Genomic DNA, 21742 nt, shown 5'->3' with positions numbered 1-21742 from the left:
ACACACTGCTGCACAACACATAACACTATTTTTCAGCATTCTACAGTGGACAGTGGCAGCCTCCTGTGCAGTGCAGGCATCCACAGTGGACAGTGGCAGCCTCCTGCGCAGTGCAGGCATCCACAGCGGACAGTGGCAGCCTCCTGTGCAGTGCAGGCATCCACAGTGGACAGTGGCAGCCTCCTGCGCAATGCAGGCATCTAGAGTGCACTGGGAAAGCCTACGGTACAGTGCATTGGTCCACAATGCAGCTTAGAGCTCTGACCTGGGGGTAGTCGTGCTAGGTGGTTCCTGCGAATGTTGAGGTCTCGTAATGACTCTAACTGTCCCATCTGAGAAGGCAGCATTTGGATCTCATTGCAGCTAACATCCTGAGAAACAGACAAGGAAGAAAAGAGGAAGATCTGTAAATGACAGTGTGTATACAGGGCAGAATATACCATAGTGCAGTACTGCTAAGCCCACCAAACACTGATTCTTCATCTGCTGATTCACGAACATATCACCACTAATCTCATACATAGATTTGGAGTTTCCATTGCCAGTTACTTACAATCATGTCAAAAGGAAGCAGTCAATGCAGATGAAAAACTCTGGACCTGCTTTACTTTGTGTTGAAAACATTATTTTAATATTCAAATGTGCTATGCCTATATATTTCTGTATTCATAAACATGCAGTATACAGTGCATAAAAAGCGCAAACATTTATAGTACAATGCCTTTAATAGTGCATTAAATATTTTGTGTCAGCAGAAAACTACAAGAAAACAATAAAACAACTACACAGCAGACCTCAAGAAACAGTAAGATTAAATTAGTATGTGCATTATTTATTTTCTTATATTGCATGAATATATTTCCCAAGAACTATTTTCTTTTTGTGCACTGTTATAGCATTAGGGAGAAGAATACCAAAATACTAACATATTTCCTATTTGAGTGTTTAAATTGTATTTCTGAGTCCCAGAACCGATCCCCCACTTTTATATTAATCTTTATAAACAAAAGAGATTTGTTATCCTTTGATTCGCTATATATTGCACTTTCATAGAATGCACCTCTTACCTTTATTACCTACCTTTAACTGGTCCTCAACAAGTCAAAACAGTAGATAAATGTAAACTCAAGTGACCACAGAGGGTGTACTTTTTCACATCACTGTATACTGTATGCTCGGATACGACTTGGATTCGTGTACCAGTGTACAATGTAGTACGGTATATACAGCACAGTATAAGGTATAGTAGACAATGGCGTAGTAAACAGTAAATATAGGGTGTAATGCATTGAGTATACAGTGCAGTGTAGAAAGTAGCATACTGAAAACACAGTAAAGTGAATAGCAAGCATACAGTTGAATGTGAAAACCTAAGTCTATAGTGCAGTGTAGAGTAAATAAGTAGTGTGTTAAACAGCACATTGGAGACTCACTAGCTCTGTGAGCTGCCGCAGCTGTCCAATTTCCTCCGGCAGAGAGACTAGTTTGTTGTTACAGGCGATGAGGACCTTGAGGGGCAGACCGCACACCAGAGCTGGTAGTGTGGACAGCTGGTTACGACTGGGAGAAAGAGAGAAAGAGAGATGGAACAGGAGAGATAGTGGCTGATCCCACCTAACTCTGACATGACAGTGGTATCCTACCTGGTGCTGAGATGTGACTGGTATGTTACCAGATGCTGAGGAGTGATTAGTATCTCACAGGATGCTGAAATGTGATTGGCATCTTAGCTAATGCTGACGTGTGATCGGTATATTACCCTTATACTGAGGTGTGACTGGAGTGTTATCACACACTCAAGTGTGGCTGGTATGTTACCTGACTTTGAGGGGTAGTGTTACCTTACGAGGTGTGTTATCTGAAGCTGAGTGTGACCGGTATATTGCCTAAAGGGGAACTGTAGTCCCAATTTCTCAGATTGGTTATTAGATCTCTGTAACAAAATAAATAGAATATATATATAATTTATATAGAAAAACTTTATAAATTTAGAATTAAGCACAAAATCATGAACTTTGTGAAAGTATTGTAAATTGTCGTGTTGTTGCAAACCCCTGGTCTCACCACAGGCGAGAGCAAAAGATCCCTCAAATTGTGATGTGATGCAGCCGTTCCTGCTCACTAGTCACTGTAATGACCAATGTAATGTGTTGTACGAGCGAATAAGTACAGGTTGTGCAGCAGAAGATTCACTGCACTGCAGAAATGTTCCAGTGTGATCTGCATGCAGAGTTAAGAAGTAAGTAGTATTTGTCAGCAAAACAGTCTGGAAATCGAGAACAATATTTCTATTGGATTAAAAGAAATGTATTCATAAGCCTGTTTATTTACAATGTTATTGGGCTGCATCACATCACTGGACGTTTTGTTGCCTTGTTCTGAATCACAAAACTTGATGCTGTGCAGGCCTGGAAATTTAGTTTATTTTGCGATTGAAATTGGAGATTTTTACATGTTACTGTATTACCTATGGTTTGAAATGCACTCACCAATGCCGATTCTTTCTAACCCTGAAATATAAAAATAGCATTGCAATTCCCCTCTAAAGCTGATGGGCTGTAACAGTTATGTGAAGCTGGGGTGTGGCTGGTATTTTACCTGAAGCTGGGGTGTGGCTGAAGTGCTATCTGACACTGAGTGCGGCTGGTATACTACCTGAAGCCGGAGTGCGGCTGGTATACTAACTGAAGCCGGAGTGCGGCTGGTATACTAACTGAAGCCGGAGTGTGGCTGGTATACTAACTGAAGCCGGAGTGTTGCTGGTATACTAACTGAAGCCGGAGTGTGGCTGGTATACTAACTGAAGCCGGAGTGTGGCCTAAAATTTTACCTGATGTTGAGGTAGGTGAGAGCCTGCAGGTTGAGCATGGTCTCAGGGAGGGTGCGGATGCAGTTTTGGTATAGGTTCAGGCTCTCCAATGAGACGAACAGGCACACCTCCACAGGAAGTTCTGACAGGCGATTCCGCGACAGGTCTGCAAACAGGGACAGCGGTGAAATACACACTGCACATGCATTTCACATACTAACTAAATACAGCAGACAGTCGCGACTATCCGACATTCCGTTTTATCTGACACAGCCAATCACACAGTCTATCACCATAGTGTACAGTATATCAGTATATACTGTACACTATGCGTGCGCGTGCATAATATTTTGCCCAGTCCGATGCTGCTCTGTCTCTCCGTGCGTCACGTACTGCAGTTGACGTAGCTTCGCCTGCTGATTTCGCGCTTGTGATTATTATTTTTCCTATTGTATTTTCCTTTAATATAACTTTATGACAATGAAGTTGATGAAGATGACGACGCTGGGTCTGCACTGGGAGTAGACAGATCTGAAAGAATCAGGCACAGCGAAGGGGTCAAGGCTCTCGAAGCGAGACTAGCTTACGTTGAGCAACAAGAGGAGGCAACTGCTACTGATGTCATGTTACTAACACGCTGGCAAGACCTTGCTGCAAGGAAGAGAAGCACATCTGAAACAGATTCCAATCGCTCATTTTTTTAAATAATAACTAACAACAGTTCTGTACTCTGTTATTTTAGTATTACAGTAGATTAATAAACCAAATTTCATACTTATACTGCGCTTCCATTAATCTATGATTTGTCTACTCAGTTTCCGCATTATCCAACATTTTCAATTATCCGACATACTATTGGTCCTGTTTAGGTCGGATAATCGTGACTCCACTGTAATGTGAAATGCCCTGTACATACTAAGTATAGATACCACTCACGACTCATAAGCCTACCGTATGTACGATAAACACACATTGTACTTCAATCTATCAAGGTTGTGTGTTAAAGACACTCCCCTAGTGGTTTTAAAATATAAACATCAGAAGCTTATGAACTGCAACAGAAGATCAAAATACCGATTTTATTGTAGTTCTTACACTGCTGTATTCAAAATCTAGCTTATAGCTAGAGACATATATTATTTATGAAACCCCTATTATTTGCATTTTTCTTTCTAAAACTAAAAACAAACTGATAATGTCCTAAACACGTGTAAAACACCATAGTTCAGAACAAACATACCTATACTGGCTGGCACTATGGCCAAGCACCACGACAAGCCAAAAAAGAAACTCAATAGTGTAACCAGCTAAGACACAACCCACACATTTTTGTAGTGGGACAAACACAGGGTGACAGACTGACACATGGACATGCAAGAAAATGAAACATTTGCAAGCAGACTCGATTCTGTCAACACATGCACACACTCCCCCATGAAAACACTGTGGGCGTCTGTGCAGCTGAGTGCCCAAGCACAGCCAGGCATCGCCACCTATGGATTTCGGTGGATGTCTGTGTGCGTTTGAGTCAGTCTTGATGTTGGGTGCACACACCTGTACCTGCGTCTGTGTGTGTCACCCGGGGCTGCAAGAATGTCTGAGAGTGTGAATGTATGGTCTTGACATCTCATTAAAGAGAGACAGGATGCATCTAAAGGGCTTTTGCAGGAGGTGTTGTGTGAACAATACAATGCAGCATAATTGTGCACAATGTTGTTGAACTATACACACATTAGCACTGCTGTGCTTGATGATGGGTTTCCCTGCCTAGGTCTATATTTAACTGTGCAGCTGTGAGAGGGAAACAGGAAGAGTTGCTCTCAGCACAGGCTGCTTCCTCCTGCGAGTCGTACAAGGACCAGAATCTTATTTCATTAGGAGACTGAGGACAGACTGCACTGAGACCAAGACACTTGGGATATACAGCACTGAGACAGAGAGATGTCCAGAGATCAGACAATGAAACAGACTCCATGTTTTATATTTCTCTCTCTCTCTGTCATTTATTAACCCCAATAACCCTACCCTGTCCTAATCAGGCAGCCACCTGAGATGGTCACCCTCCCTTCTTTTATCTAACTTTAACCTTGCATTTTACAATCCCATCTCAGCCTCTTCATTTTTGCCTTGCTCGAGTGGGTAGTGTCTGTCATCCTATCCCATTTGCTCTTCTGTTCACAAGAGAAGCTCTTACTATCAGAATCCTTTTATATATCTCTGCCAATATGATAACAGACCTATTACTGTGTATCCTTCAATGTTTCTGGGACAAAGTTCATCAACACAACACTATTGAGGGTAATAATCTGTGTCCATGATCAACTGTCTTACAGCTCTACACTTGCTGTCTGATGTGGTCCCTGTCGTACATCCCAGATTGTAAGGAATTATACCTCTCAGAAATATATATTGGCTGAGAACAAAATACCATAATAATGTAGTGACATTTTAATTTACAACTTTAATGTTCAATTGTTTAAGCCTGTAAATATATCTGGGTGTCAGAAAATTTGAAGGCTGGTTTTCACCTGTACAGCTGATAGCATAGCCGAGATGTGTTAGGACTTGTAGCTGAAATATTCAGAAAATGTGGAAGTTTATGATTCTGCCCTTTTCATTCTTACAATGGAGCATACTAGAAGGGTACAAAGATTCGGATTAAAATTTCCAATACAGTGACTTGACAATGACAGCACAATAATAATATGTAATATGAAAAATAGCTAATAAAAATGTAATGTTATAGTCAAATAAGCTCTCCACCCTGCAGTCAGACTGGGAATATCACTAACAGAAGCCAAGGTCAGCTACAATTGACAACTATCTTTAGAGGGTGAGGGCTTATTACAGTATTTTGTGGCGAAGCCTGAATTACAGATGTTTTAAACATAGGAAGGCGTGTGTGCTTTATCTACACTGCAATGTATCTGCACTGTGTAAACACCTGCCCTGTGTTTCTTGGAAATCCTAATTGCGGACTCCATCCTTTTGTGGAGCCTGTCTCAATAAACGACAACCCTGCAAAATTCCAGGACCATCCAGTTCTCCTGCAACACTCCCAGGCCTGTGGTACAAACACCAGTCTTCAGCCTGATCCTCTAAATCAGACCCTGTCTGCTGCGCAAGACTGGGCTGGATCATATACAGAGGTGTCTGAGAGTTTCGTTCATGGTGCCCTCACAGTTATTTGTCTCTGTATTAAGGCATCTATTTTAAAAAGGCTAGTTTCTACAACCGCGTGTGCACGTGTTTATATATACACACATCGTGGGCTAGGCGTACAAAACATCTGTAACAAGATTTCAGCTCTCACCTGCTATTTTAAGCACCGCATCAACTGTAAATATAAATGTTTTTCAAGTAGACTAGAACTAAGAAGCCGTTTCTACTTGAACAGTACTGCACACAGTAAATCCAAAGACAAGTTTACTATCAAACCTTTCCATTTTATAAAATAAAACATTTATTGATAAGCTAAATGTCATGAGCATTTCACATATCTCACTTGTAATTAGTCTTGAAGTACAACTATACCAGAGAGCCCTTGTAACACATGAAAAGTACACAATTCAGAATTAAGACGTTCAAAGATATTTTTTATAAGTTGAGAGTTGAAATACGTTTATGGTTATTGGCATGATGCTGTCAAATCAGCTAACTTTAGGAAAGAAAATCAAGATACCAGCTAGACCTCAACAAATTATCCAAATGTACACACATTTGGATAATTTGCTGAGAAAGCACTGCAAAGAAAAGAAGTATCCCCAAATGACCGATGGGTCAGTTTGTCTTACTCACAAAGTCAGCAACACTCCTCTCCCAGTTCACAATGTGCTTTGCTTTCTCTTCAGGAGATAAACCAAGCTACTGCAGGTAACACAGTAAGGGAGCTGCATGTTTCAAATGTGCTGCAAACGAGGGCAAAAAAATCAGATGAAACTGCTTACTCTATAAATCTTAATGTTGTGAGGGTGAATGAGCTCTCCTGTTTGTTTTTTACACAAGGATCCTAAATACCAGCACCTGCCATTACATTTAGCTAGTACTTTTTAGGCAGCTGCTTTTCTGCTGTGAACTGGCATTTAAACACTAAATCCAGCTAAAGACGATATTTCAAGTCTGGTTTAAATGTTACCCGACTCTTGGGACCCCTAAATAAAAAAATGCTGTCCCCCAAAGTTTTTTCCTGGGCGCTATTGGCTTTCTCATTACATGCTCCCTAGGCCCTCAAATGTTCGTTCAACACCTTTTTATGCAAATATTATTTGGATGAACCTTAAATTGTCCTCTGTTTTCCATCCACCAGAACTCCTGTATCCGCCTCTAACCCTGCCTGTGTCACAGTCATCCCCTCCTGGATACACTCTTATCATCATAAAATCATCCTCACAAAGTCTCATCTTCTTTTCTTCCCTTGCTCTTCTTCCCCATGAAAAACTCTCCAAATCTCTGCTGGACTCCACCACTGTCTCGTCCCCCTCATTCTCTGTCAAGACCCCCAGTGTTAACTCTTGACCTCTGCCTCCCTTCACCCAACACGCATCTTCTCTGGCACACTCCTGCCACTCCTTCGTGAGCACCACCCTCAGATCCCCGCTTTCCTCACCAACTACAGAACTCCTTGTCCAGGTGCAGGTACTATCCTGCCTGGATTACTGTAGCTCCCTCTTAATCCCTCTCTCCCTGCCAACACCATCCACCCTCTCCAGCTCATCCACAGTCTTCATCTTGCCTTCTTTTCTCTCCACTGCTCCCACGATTCTCCACTACTCCTGTACTCCTATTGTCTCCCAATTGCTGGACACATCTGACTGAAAAACCATAGTCCCCGACTACCAGCATCTCAACCCCTCGGACTGTCATCTCTCCCTCCACCTCCTCCCTCCCTCTCAGATCTCCTCCTTCCACAGTGTCTGTGCTCTCCACTCCTGCCCACAGTGGAGGGTTGAACTACCCAAACCAATCAGATCTGCTTGGTCTCCAGCCACCTTTCAGCCACAGTTCAGGGCTTATCTGTTTTGAAAGCACCGGTGATCGCTCAGTCACATCCTTCAGAAACCCTTATGCTGTACTGTACTATTGTGTTTAATTCTCAGACTGGTAATGTAACTGTTTAATTACACTTATTTACTGTAAACAAGGAAGACATACTTGCAGGGTGTTCACACCACTGCTCTGTGTCCACACTATCTGTACAATGTTTATACTCTGATGAAACAATTTTGTGTGGCACCTGTGTTGATCTTCCAGCTTGTTCTAATATCACTGCCATTATTAATTAAATTTACGTTTTTTATTATAGCTTATTGTACCTGCAAATCATTTGCTTCTACTTATAGGAAGTATTTTTTCTACATTACATGTCATCCTGGATAAGAGAACAATAATAACAGATTGTGAGGCTCTGCATTCTATAATGGTTTTAACACTTGAAGTCTAATTTGGATAATTTTTTCAATTGTGAACACAAGTTAGATTCATTGTGACACAAGGAAGTGCTGGTATTGTGCTAAGTGGTCCTGAAGAGCAGACAGTCTAAAACCAAACAATGCCGAAGCACAGCTAAGCAGAAATTAAGCACAGGAAATACTGCACCTATCCATATACAGAGTAACAGTCTGGACTCCTAAACACCTTTGGCTGGGCTTTACCAGCTTTAACCTCAAGTACAGAAGAACCTCAAGTTGTTTTTTTTCACACAGGTGGAAATTCAAGTAATCCTTTATTTACAAAGCATAATGTTTGTTTCACAAAGATCTCCACAGTCTGTATAATCTACAGTATAATCACAAACAAAATAAAGATAAATGTATACCTCTCTGTTTAGCCCTAGCTTGATTGCAAAACACAGTCCTACATAAAGGGCTAGTAGGTCACCCCCACCAACTGAGCAAACATTAGTGACATTTTCTACAGGTTTATATACATATGATACAGCAGTTCCTTTAACCTTTATCCAGCTCATTGACAATTCAAGCAGAAGTCCAGTGTTTCCACTTCTGCTCCTGGAACAAACAAGGACCTGTTCGCCTAGTTATATACAAAGGCCTACACTAATAAGAATATAAGTACAGTTCCAAATGAGAGGAGGCTATTCATCCTTTCTAGCCTGTTAGAAAGCTTGCAGCTAACTGATCAGAAGATTTGATCTAGTTGTTTCCTGAAAAAAGCCAGGTTAGCAGCTTGAACAACATGGCTTAGCAGCTTGTTCCAGACCCCCACACCAGAATACTACGTTTGTTTTGTAGCACAGGCCACCAAAAGGTTTCACGTTCTTCTGGGACTTGTAGTTTCAGCTCTCCATGCCAACCCTGGGGAAGTACAATTTTTGGCAGACAAGGTAACAAAAGTTAAGCACTTGCAACTTTGGCCCAGTGTACACCTCTTTTATAAACTTGCCCTTTAGTCATAAACCAAATAAGTACAAGTACAGATTTACAGACATATTGATAAACATGCAAAAAAAACCTATATAAATCATTTGTATTTTTAACATTTCTGACACTTACAAATTGCTTTGAATAAAAAGGTAATATGCAAGAGAACGCATAATGACAACCATGCCTGAAGGGATAACTCCATTAGTTCTGTTTACTAGGAGCAGATACAAATGAGTGTGTAATTTATATGCAGATTTTCCTGTTTTTCCTGTCATGTTGTTCCAGTTAAGTAATCAGAGGCAAACTGCCATTTGAAACATAGTTTTTAATTTGAATAAAACAAACAAAGAAAGCTTCAGAGAAAGTATAACCAATAAGAATCCCTCAGTTCTCTTTCCCCAGGTGAATCGGATGTTTTAGTTTCTCCCCACTGAGACCCGATATATCAACAGTCTCACATCTGTCCTGTTAACCTCTGAAGTCAGAATAGTCCTATACCCTACCATATTGCACCCCGTCAACAATCCAACAACAATTTCAAGCAGTTCCCTATCTCATCAAGTCCTAATGATTCTCAACACAATGTGCTCAATCCAGACCAACCAAACCCTCCGCCCACTCACACTCCCTCTGTGTGACAGTGGGCCTGTTGTTGCAGTGTGGCAGTCACAGCGAGCACACACAGAGGGCAGCACGCTATAACTGCCCTGAGAACAGCGCATACAGATGGGGGGCTGAGGGACGCCGAACAATCACAATCAGTCATTTCACAGAAATTGCACTCAAAACGTGACTGACAGAGACTTGAGGGTGAAGGCTGTCCCAACAACAGTTGCTGCAGAGTCTCTTAACAACAGGATCTCAGTCTTACTTCTCAGCAGAAGGATGGAGCACATGAGGGTTCTATAACTGGACACACAGTGACTCAGGAGTACAGATAGGGAACATGAACAAGACATCGCCGGTAAACAAGGCCTTTAACCTGACCTCCTAGAACAACTCTCCTGCTGATAACCTAGAATTACACCGCTTTCTTCACACCCTCATCCTCCTGCTTTACTGCAGGTTAATGCAGACAATTTTTTCATTTAAATAAATGCGATTGTCTCTTTCAAAACCAATATTCATTTGCAGCTAATATGCAAGATGGACATTTTTGCACAAAAAAGGCTGGATCTTACAAAAGCTTTGACTGTACAAAGACAGTATTAGCCACAAGGATAAAGGCCAGAGCTGCTTGCTTTGGCTACTGTACAGCTTTATTTTATTGCCTGACAGTAAAATGACAATGAAGTACCGAGAGCCCATGCCTTGGCTGAGCAGATTACACATCTGCAGGACATGTCTGCAGACCAGCCTCTCCGCTGTGGGTTGGCAGTGTAGCAGCGGGTGCTCTTCTACAGCCTACCTTCGAGTGCAACAGTGCAGGGGGCAGCAAAGAGTATCCAGAGCACAGGCTCCCTGTCTAGTGCCTCGGATGGCACGCAAGGAAACACTGCTAAATTCAGACCCAAACTTCACTAAACAGAAAAGCATTTCAATCCTTAACCCAAGTTGCAAAGTTAACATGCTGACCCAGACCTGTCAGGCTTTTCAGCTAACCTGTGTTACACAGCCCGTCTACATAGCTTTTTTTGCATAGCTTAGCTCTGAGGTACCCAAGCGAACACTTAATTGTACGGACCACAAGCAAAAATATTTTTACTAGTCCTCAGCTGTTAAACAGCTGCAGATTTTCCAATGTTATTACAGGTACCCTGCAAGTTCCAACTGTTTGAGGCCTAAGAGGCATGGAAGAGGGAAAGAGCTCAGCTGGACCGAGCAGGCAGCTGACTCTGGGATCCCAGGGAGCAAGACCGGAGACCCACTGGCCGCCAGCTGATGTCTAACCCTGAGTCACTTAAAGCAGCTTCTCCTTGTACGTCCCCAGAGAGATTTTCTGAATCTTATCTGTATTGCTAGGTAAAACAGCCTAATGAATATTTTTTACAAGTACCACAACACAAAATCAACTTTCTGTGACAGGTGTGTGTAGGACTAAGAGCCTGATGTGTCTGCATAGCAGCCAAAGACAGAGAGAGTGTATGGCTGGGGAGAGGAGCTGAGGTTATGACTTTCTGCTAGCTAAAGAATATCCCAACAACTACCAACATCTCAGCTGAACATTAAATGCCGAAACACCATGGACAGCTTCGCTTTTTGGAAGTGTGGAGGGTTCAACCCACAAACTAGCCACAGTGCCAATCCCCGTTTATGGCAGCAATCAATATCACTAGGCCATTTCTGCGGATTTAAATAAGCCCCATTACCAAGTCATTGTCAGAGGCTGTATCTTTACTTCAACCCCATGCGGTAAAAAGACTTGTCGCTTCCCCTTTTCGTAAAGGGATGAGCCGGTGTACGTGCAGACTCTCAGCCCCTGAACTGCGGGCAGCTCACCCTGGGGCACGCGCACCAGGAAATTTCCTGCCTTTCCCCTCTCATTACAGTCCAGACATCTTCGCCTTCGCTGGCATCACCGACCTCCACATGAGGCCTCTTTCCTTTTTTGAGTCAACGCCAGCAGGTGAGATCTGGCACAAGCTAGCAGCCTGTAGCAAGGGAGATGAAATCACAGTCATTTCTTCAATCCGACACTGTCAGTTCCTTATTTGTGGTAAACGTGCCGCTGTACAAACTGAGAGCATCACATGACTCTTGTGATAAACCCTTTATCACCCTTGCAGGGACCGCCACCCTGTTCCTGACATGCAGCACTGCATATTATTATTAGAACAATTTATTGAAGCAGGGATTTAATTGAAATGTCTACCACACTTTAGAAATGTTAGTCCATTTCTTTTTTTTCCTCACATATCACCCTGTCTCTCTATTCCCAAAAAAAGAAACAATACCCACAAGCAAATGAAACACTGAGCACACTCCCCCCTGTCAGATGAGGTGCCAGTTTACACAGATAGGGGCTGTTGCTTGAGAATAACTGCACGGTCCCTCTGATCAATAGGTGACTGCCGCCCGAGCTAGATGCACAGAACTGACCTACATACACTGACAGATCATCACACGCACACATTCAATAACCTCCAATCTCTGTTACATATTGTACCGGTGTCCTGGCCAAATTTCCCATTGGCCCTTACCAATCATGGCCTCCTAATAATCCCCATCTATGAATTGGCTTCATTATTCTGCTCTCCTCCCCACTGATAGCTGGTGTGTGGTGAGCGTTCTGGCACACTATGGCTGCCGTCGCATCATCCAGGTGGATGCTGCACATTGGTGGTGGTGGAGGGGAGTCCCCATTACCTGTAAAGCGCTTTGAGTGGAGTGTCCAGAAAAGCGCTATATAAGTGTAAGCAATTATTATTATTATTAATTACTTTAACACTACTGATATGAATTGCCGATCGGGTGGGGGACTGTGCGGAGAGAGCTATCCGTCCTCAGATCTCAGCGCGAATCCCTTCTGACTCCAGAATGTTCAGAGGAAAAAACGAATGAGCACCTCACTAGATTCTATGCTGCAAGGCACAGCCAAATAATTCAAAGATCTCTAATCCTGATATATCAAGTGAAAAAGAGCCAGCTCCGTTGTCGGTCTTCCGGTGCCCCACAAAACACACCATAACCGTGCCAGGAGAGCTCTGCCTCAGCCTTTCCCATCATTTAATACATTCTGACTCACTACTAAGCACAAAGAAACATCCCACAGCGCTGCCAGGAGCAAAGCGCTTCTGTCTCACTCAGCCGACTGTCCCTCTGAACAACGTGACAGGTGGATTCCTGGGCTAGGCTGGCAGTCTGCACACTGTGTGGGTGTGTGTACACAGCCAGTGTCATTCTGCGTGAAAGCATACAAGCCTGTTTTACACAAAGTCAGTGTGCGTCTTTTGTGTGCCATCTCCCCACCCCATCCACGAACATCCACACCCAGGACTGCCACACTCTCCACAGGGGTGTCAACAACGGGACTGCCAGAAACTGATCAAAATAAAGTTATCCCTGTCACATACACAAACAAATTAGCAATGGAGCAAGACATCCAGAGAGGCTTATCTATGCATATTAGTCCGCTAGGTGTTACGACCCCCCCACACATCCCGGCTCCCATAGGGCTGTGGGTAGTGTTTACATCACGAGGGCTATTTCCACAGTGGACTCACGGCTGCCGAGTGGGTGGAGGGGTGTCTTATACTCCACAAGGCAAAGCCAAAATCGTGATTGTTCTCCAGTCATTCCGCTACTCTATGCGTGGGGAGACAGGGATCTCCCACGAACTGGCGCTGTCCTGCGTGGATTATCACGGCAACGAACACATTGCTCCGCCACAGCCCAACTCCGACAAACTTCACAACAGCTACAACAGCTCCAAAGGAACCGTAATGCTCTCCCAGCCACGACTAAACACCTCTTGTTAATAATTCATGATAATATGATCAGCCACGAATTGCAATGTAACTAATAACACGCGTTAGCCGAGCTGTTTTTCCATTCCACCATCCTTCAAAACAGCTGTCTGACGGAGCGGCTACTAAACATGTCAAGCAACTGCAGACGCTCAGTAACGCGCACAGACCCCGTCTCTCCCCGCCTGCAAACCGCTCGCAGAGCCGCACATTCTCGGTCTATAATTTAGGGAGTGCCCGGACTATTTTCCCGGCCCCCCGGTCTCTTCCAGCATCTCTCAGCGGCCCTCGGGCGCTGCCTACCGGCCTGGGTCGTGTCCGTGAGGTCGTGGTTGGCGGCACTCCTCGGAAACTCCTTTAGCTTTCTGCCGCTGAGGTTGAGGAACCCCGTTACTGCAGCCTCTTCCAGGGCTCGGTCCAGTGAGCGGTTCCAGGAGGCGGGTCCCGCTACTCCTGGTCCGCTACCAGGGACTCCTGGCACACCGGGACCGGGGCCCTCAGCCGACAGCAAGACCGCAGCCGCCATTATAGAGCTAACTCCCACCGTCTCTCAGTCGGTGGGACTGAACATACTTTGCGTCTGCGCAGCAACTGAGGGCGTTCTGAAGCCACTGGCAGGGGAGATTCTAGTGTGGGCAAGGAGCATGCGTATAAAAGCTCGGCTTTAGGGCATAGAGCATGCGTGGTGCCTGAACATGAAAGCGAGTAGGGAATTGACTGAGTGTGGGCAAGGCGCATAGTCTTAATAGTATGAATTTATTTGCGCAGGAAAACACTGACTACAGAAAATAATTCATTGAAATGGTTAAACATTTTTACATTTATTTAGTTTGTTTTTTTTAGAAAATACCCTGCACGTTTTTTTGTCTACGTGAACATCTTCCATAAAGACCAATAACAGATCAAAAATGTCATGAAAAAAAAACATCCACACACAAACAACAAAAGTAGAATTAAAAACAACACTGAAGCCCACGTCAGAGCTGGGTGAGGTGAAGCAAAGTCACAAAACTATAACCAAAATAAAATACATGCCTATAAAACCAGAGAACATTAGTGTTGCCATGCAAATACCAGGCCAACCTGCTTGACTCGGGAGTCTGGCATTTCGGAAAACAGCACTTCTTAGCCGGCAGGGGTAACAGCTGGTCAGACTCGCAGTCATCGATACCTGCAGTGACTGTCCTGCAACAGGAGGCCGAACAACAGCAGTGTTACTCTGCCTCAGGGACAGGCAGCTCTGGAGTCCTGCAGGGCTTCCAGGTATGTTCCAATTGGCAACATCATAAAGTATAAAATAGGTGAACTCGTTATGCAAATAATCAGTTCTTCATGATTGGAGGCGGAATGAAATCCAGAGGACCAGAACTACCCATCACTGCTCTAAAGCCAAGACACTCCATGTGCAGCCCTTCCAGTGTACCCTTCATTCACAGTAATCAATACAATACTGCTGACATTCCTCATGGAGTCGAAGTCAAAAGAGCTGGTGCTGATGGAAGTGTGAGATCTGGAGTGTACTGGAAGGGCCTCAGGTTACGTAGGTAGATTCCATGCTGTAAAGAAACACAGACTCTTCAAAATAAAAGCAGCCCTTTTCTGAATTGTCTTTGATAAAGAAAATCTAGATAACTCAAAATGATAAAGTCTAAAAAAACCGAACAGAATTTCAATGCCCCCACCTGCTGGAACACCACCACCCCCCACTCCCTCCCCCTCCCAGAACACAAACTGAGTGTGCGTCAGAGCATCGTCCTCAGCCAACTTCCCTTTGCTATTCAGAACACCGAAAACATCCCTGAACGTACACAGTAACAAATATCAAATATGAGAATAACAGGATCAATGCAAAAAAACAACAAGGGAGAATAACTATATCCAACAGGAACGCCAAAACTCTTTCAGCGATGGGAGGGAGAGCTGCAGCATTTTCTGTTATTACAACTTTTTCTCTCTCGTTTCCTCATTTCCAGATCCCCTCCCTCCTCTGCCCCTCCCCCCATGAGTCAACCAAAAGCACACAGGAGGGTCTGTGTCTGGTGCCCGACCTCAGAGGGGGCCTGTGCTTCCCTGCCGGGGCAGGACTGTCCACCCCCTCCTCGCCTCTCCCCCTGGGTCCGGCGCATGTGAGAGTGAGAGTGTTGGCTGGGGGGATGGGAGGGGTCTATGAGTAGCATCTCTCTCTGACTGGCTGCCTCGGTATACTGTTATCCCACGGTGACAAATCGGCTGCTCTTGCTGCTCTGCGCCACCTCTGAGCGCTGGTCCTTCAGGATGCGGAATCGCTCATTCAGGGTCATGGCCGTCTGCCCGGGGAAAGCAGGGTTAGCACAGTGCCCACAGTGATGAACAGCACACTGGCACCAGCGTATCCAAGGGCACGCAGTGATGAACTGCACTGTCACAGACAGATACAACACAGTTCCACCCAAACGCACACACACAGTGACAAATTACACACGGGGGCACGCAGTGATGAACTGCACAGTCACAGACACAGATACAACACAGTCCCAGTCCCACCCAAACGCACGCACACAGTGACAAATTACACATGAGTGCATGCAGTAATGAACTACACGGTCACAGACACAGATACAACACAGTCCCACCCAAACACACACACACAACCTCCCAGATCAACAGAAAATCAGAGCTTCTGAAATGATGATTAGAAAGACTGACACCTGGTGGTGAAAAAATAAACCATGAGACAGCTGCATACAATGGGCGGCAGGGCGGGGAGCTTTGTCTCTGCTCAGGGTCTCCTGGGTTTCCCCATGAGCTGCCATGAACACAGTGTCAACAGGGATAAAAGGCCACAGAGGAGGGCGTAATTACCTGCTTGCCCACACTGTTAATGTCAAACTGCAGTGCCACACCCTTGGGGGTCTTCCGCAGCTCTGGCTCCTCCTGCTTGAGAGGGGTGGGGGGCAGGGGGGGGCGCAGCACACGAGTTCGGGGGGGGCTGTGGAGAGAGAGAAAGCTGGATGGTAACATGAGGGGGAAGGTGTATGTGACAATAAGGATCAGATCAGATCACTTTATTAGCCACATACAATTTCTTGCATTAGGAATTCATCTTTTCGCAAACACACAGACACACAAGACAGGGAGAGAAGCTTGGGGTCAGAGCGCAGGATCAGCCATTGTACAGCGCCCCTGGAGCAGCTGGGGTTAAGGGCCTTGCTCAGGGGCCCAACGGAGTAGGATTCCTCTGCCGGCCACGGGATTTGAACCAGCAACCTTCCAGCCACAGGCGCCCCAAGGAGGGACAAAAATACAAATTCTTCCACAGTGCTCTAGACAAAATGTTTTACCCAAGGAGACACTTGTTTTCAAATCAGATCAAAAGGGCATTAGATCCAGTTGTTGTGTGCCAAATATGTCAGTCGGGGGAGCCAGGTACACTGTGGTTTAAAGGAGGAGTTCCCTTTGCTTGTTTTCTTCAGTGTAGTGAGGAGAGAACACCCCTCACTCATTTTTCACTTTCAGTGTGGGATAAATACCGTTCATACCCGCGACGCATGAGGAAGAGCTGCTTGTTGGTACTCTTCAGTTTATTTTAAAGGCAAAGACACCATTAGCTCCAGATGGCAATGTTAACAAGTCTTAAAATGAGCACATCACTTGGCCACAGTTGTGACCGCTTAAGTTTCAGTCTGGGGCCTTGTCATACAATGCTTTTTGTTCATTACCCTAATGTTTGGACAGTATTCTACTGTGCCGTTACCAAACACACAGTAAACCCACCTGGGAGTTACAATAAGTGCAAAAAGGGGACTGGAACTAAAAAAGTGGAGCTTATTACATGGCCCATTGTATATGGTCTGCTCTCTTCCCAGAGGAAGAAAACCATGATTTTAAACCACTCTATATTTGTACTAGGACAGGTATTAACATAGCCTCCATTGTACCATTGTAAAAAAAAACAATTTTATAGACCACTATTGCAACGTCTATAATGGAGTGTTGTGACTCACTCTGACGGTATTCTGGCAGTGGGGTTGTCAATGGATATGGTCAGGATTCCTCCGCTAGTGGTCGATGTGCGCCACCTAGAGCAAAGGGCAATACAGCAAATTGTACAGAACTGGAAAGAACTGCATACGCAATCAGGATCCACACATTCACAAGACTGGAATGAGACTGGATTATGGCTTACAAATCTGAGCTGCATTACATTGATTCATATTATTTTATGACTGAATCAGAACTGAGTCGCAGTGGGAGGACTCACAGCCTTTCCACTTAACGCACATGCACTCAAGTGTCTGCTGTTAAATCCAGCAATGAGACGAAGAAGCAGACTTACGGCCGTGTCCTCTGGGTTGCTGGGGACAAGACAGGGTTCTGAACTTGGGCCTGAACCTGAGAGAGAAAGAAACAGAAAGGCACAAAGTAATTACAACTATATCAGGGAATTCAATGCAATTTTGCAGTGGTGTTTCATTCTGGAGCCTTCTGACACTGACATGAGAAAGCCCTGCAGAGGAGGAGGGGAGGGGGCAGAAGGGGTTTTAAGGATGAGTGTAAGGGGGAGAAGGAGGAAAAAGAGGGGAGAGGGCAAGAGAAAAAGAGGTGCGTACCTTTAGGCCACGTCGGAATAGAAAGGTGGCCTGACGAGCCTCTCTCTGGGCATGGTGAGAGGCAGGCGGCCATGTGGGGAGTATGTTCCTGCAGAGAGAGAGCAGGTGATCAGAGAGAGAACACAGTGACAAAGCACAAAATAGAGCAGCTGAGCCTGAGAGACAGGATGAGAGGACGGTGAACACAAAACTGTGCTTAATGGCTGTTTAACATGTTTCTCTGCTCACCGTCGGCGGAGATGTACGGGTCTGTGCAGGGGCTGGCCCTGGCTCCTCTGCGTGTCCACCTGTCCATACGGCTGTCGCTGGGAATCTACCTGCCGGTATGTTCGCCACTGGGCATCCGTCTGTCTGTATGGGACTGCCCTGCGCTGAAGAAGAGGCCGTGGTCTCTGGCAGAGGCAGGGACAGAGAAAAAGAGAGGAGGAGAGGTAGAGGAGAGTGAGGGACGGAGGAGGTGTGAAGGAATCAAAGAGGCCATAAACATATAGAAGATATAGCGAGAGGCTAATAGAAGCTACACTGCTCAGCAGAAATAACAGACACATAAACAAAAATAATCCTACTCACACACAGACCAAACACTCAATTCACTGCCCTTTCCTTCCAAAGGCAAATATACAGAGGAATTCCTAGTGACAAGCACATTTCATCTAAAATTTTGGATTTTGGATTCACTTACTTTTCTTATTAGAAACCTTAATAAGGAATTGCCAATTATCATTATTAACTCATCCATGCGGAAGGACTCTCTTATGCATAGGACAGAGATGGTGACTGCATGTACCTTCTGATACATTCAAGGTAAAGATCAGCAGGCTGTGTCTCATGCCACCTACAGCACAGCTGTCGCCTTGGAGAGGGCCGATGCAGGCAAACACATCAAGCTCACTGTCGTCAGGCAGGATTCAGCTGAAGCACACCCTGACCAACTGTCCAGCCTTGACAATGGTCCAAGTCCCTATCGCACCCGACATAGCTTTTAAATTGACATCACACACTTGTTCACAGACACACTGACACTGTACGTGCACTTAAAAGGCCTCCCAGCTCTAAGACATGATCGCTCTGTCCTCTTTCCATTCCTCTCTGCACACACACCCTCTCACTCCGTACCTGTGTGAGCGGCGGTCGGTTCAAGGGGCTGATCCCCTTGAGCAGCGCAGCATTCCTGCGGGCGGCCAACCCGGTAACAACACCTTGACCCCGACGGCGGACAACGGGGGCCACCCCCCTCCGGCCTCGAGCTCCCAGGTATCCCACACCTCCCGGGAGGAAGAGGACAAGAGAGGAAACAGACGAGAAGGAGCGAGAAAAAGAGAGGAAAAAGAGATGGGGGTGACAGATGTGGCAGAGACAGGAAATAAGGAAGGGAGACAGAAAAATGTTGAGACAACACACGCCAAAGGCATCTCCCACAATCTTCAATAAGGGTATATTGTTTAATGCAACACTGCTAATAGACTTTATTTTATACAGCACCATTAAAAGTGGCTTCTCAAAGTCCTTTGCAGGCATCTCAACAATTACAATGCTTCCCCGCTTATCAGTGAATCAGTACCAGTATGTACCCTGCGAGTCTATTAACATGTGTGACACACAACAGGGTATCGGCACATAGCTACCTCTCTGCTGCTGACCCCCTGCCCAGGCGGGCCCTCGCCAGCCCTGGGTGAGCCGGCCATTTACACGGGGCCTCCGGGGGCCAGCGCCAGCCCACTGGGTCCTCTGCTCCTTCCTGTTCAGTCGGATGATATCATCTGCGGGGGGAGAGGACAAGGAGAGGAGGAGTGTGAGATAATAAAGAGTGCCTGAGAGAGGATGGGAAAAGAGACATGCATTGCATGTACACAGACTGACTGCACACGCTGCAGACAGACTTTATAACATCATGGACAAGGTAAATTGACATGTACGTACTATGTGTAGGTACACCGTTCACTATATACAGACTATGAGAAACGCTGTACTCTGTATAGACCAGCACTAAACACTGAATAAGGAGACTATGCATATATAAACAGCATTCTGTAGAAGACCAGAAAACTGTACCCAGACAACTCACACATGCTGTAGAGACTCTATAAAGACGCTGTGCACACTGCGCACACACTTTACTATGCAGAAAACTAGATTGAAATGCACGCTGTATGCACACCGCTTAGGGAAACGTGTTGTATGTAGACCCCTCTATAACTATAAGGGGTGGTGAAAGGGTCCCCTACATACTGAACGTTTTTTCAGACCCTTAGGGTATTAGGCGCTATACAAATGAGGTTTGGATAAATACAGTAATTGGCCATTTCTGACTTACTCGAGCCAACATCCTGAGCTTCACGGTATTGAGCGTTGTCGCTTCTCTTTCTGTCGTGATCTCTGAACTATTGACTAGAACTCTGAACTGTTCAACAACCCACTTAAAAGTGGTTGAACCGAAATTGGTCGAAGCCCTTGCTAACTGGTGATTTAAGGGTGACCCGAAAAAACTGTCCTATTGGACTGCCACACTACACAACTCACACAAACCGGACAACCACACACACACCGCTGGACCTGCTGTTACTGCGAGCTCTTTAACCACAAGTCTCTCGGTGGCTGGAGCTTTCCGTACAGTCACGAAAGTAGTAATACCGTTATCCCCATCCCCCTGGTGTTTACCGCAGCGCTGCTGTCTAAGAACACTAAAGCGGGCTCCCTCCCAACCTGGAGTCCCCGGCTCCGTGCGGCCTTACCCAGCGACATGTCAATCTTATCCAGGCCGTCCGAGCCGCCGCTGGTCCCCGGGCCGTTCCTCAAGGCAGGGACACCGCCAGACTTGAACCCGATGCCGCTCATGTCAGGGCTGTGCCAGGCCTTTGTGTATACGTCTGTATTTTGGACTGGATGGCACGGTGCAAGCTAACCCCCCACCTCCTTCTTCTCCCCGTGTCCATTCAGACACGAAAACCGCTCTGCGCAGGCGCGCACAACACGTCACAGCCAATAACAGGAGACAACAGCTTTCTGAGGGGACAGGCTGTGCTCCCACTGCCAGCGGGGAGAAACAGGCAGAGTTGCTCAACTGCGACAGATATTCTGGGATTAGACAAACACTCTTCCCTAAATTTACAAATCTAATCCCAGAATTCCCTCACCTGCCAGAATCACAACAACTCCCAATCCTACTGGGAGAGGGAGGAGGGAACTCAGTTGAACTGGCAGCCCAGTATGTGATCTCCTGTCACAGCCTGAGGAACAGTGAGCCTGTCTCCCAATAATGTTCCATATGTCATGTCATTCACCTCTTTATACCATATGGTGTTGGGGGAAGCCGAAGCCTACCCAGCAAGCAACAGGCGCAAGGCAGGGTACACCCTGGACAGGGCAGGGCGATCATACATGGGAACAGTTTGGAGCCACAGTAAAGGCAGAGGGGGAAAATTTGGCCCAGACACCAGGATAACTTCCTACTCTTTCCGAGAAATGCCTGGGGAATCTTTAATGACCACTGAGTGCCAGGACCTCGGTTTAACGTCTCATCCGTATCAGCGCCCACTACAGTACAGTGTCCCCGCCACT

General features: G+C 45.5%; 2 protein-coding genes across 12 annotated transcripts in view; both read right to left on the bottom strand.

Annotated features, from left to right (window-relative positions):
• lrch3 (leucine-rich repeats and calponin homology (CH) domain containing 3) overlaps positions 1–14144 on the bottom strand; it is a 36275-nt gene extending 22131 nt beyond the window's left edge. For 9 of the 11 annotated variants that reach the window (XM_088913205.1, XM_088913207.1, XM_088913209.1 and 6 more), the window contains exons 1-4: positions 13899–14139; positions 2831–2975; positions 1434–1560; positions 266–371 (exon numbers count right to left, since the gene is read on the bottom strand). In XM_088913205.1, the coding sequence (XP_088769331.1) occupies positions 266–371; positions 1434–1560; positions 2831–2975; positions 13899–14121 (601 nt within the window). In that variant the 5' untranslated portion in view covers positions 14122–14139. Of the gene's footprint in view, positions 1–265; positions 372–1433; positions 1561–2830; positions 2976–13898 lie in introns of all 11 variants that reach the window. The other 2 variants (XM_088913211.1, XM_088913213.1) reach the window with 2 other exon arrangements.
• A 251-nt stretch (positions 14145–14395) lies between these two features.
• On the bottom strand, positions 14396–21142 carry LOC148836647 (UAP56-interacting factor-like). The gene is made up of 9 exons (XM_088914493.1): positions 20917–21142; positions 19810–19944; positions 19301–19449; positions 18413–18576; positions 18185–18272; positions 17911–17966; positions 17579–17653; positions 16437–16563; positions 14396–15901 (listed from the first exon to the last, which is right to left on the bottom strand). Exons 1-9 carry the CDS (start codon positions 21017–21019, stop codon positions 15803–15805), a joined length of 996 nt encoding a protein of 331 aa, XP_088770619.1. The 5' UTR covers positions 21020–21142; the 3' UTR covers positions 14396–15802.
• Positions 21143–21742: the final 600 nt, after the last annotated feature.

Source organism: Atractosteus spatula, chromosome 4, assembly GCF_055471065.1.
Source record: "Atractosteus spatula isolate fAtrSpa1 chromosome 4, fAtrSpa1.hap1, whole genome shotgun sequence".
In the NCBI taxonomy this organism is placed as follows: domain Eukaryota; kingdom Metazoa; phylum Chordata; class Actinopteri; order Semionotiformes; family Lepisosteidae; genus Atractosteus; species Atractosteus spatula.
The sequence above is the reverse complement of the archived record's forward strand: the minus strand, read 5'-3'. Positions and strand labels throughout refer to the sequence as shown.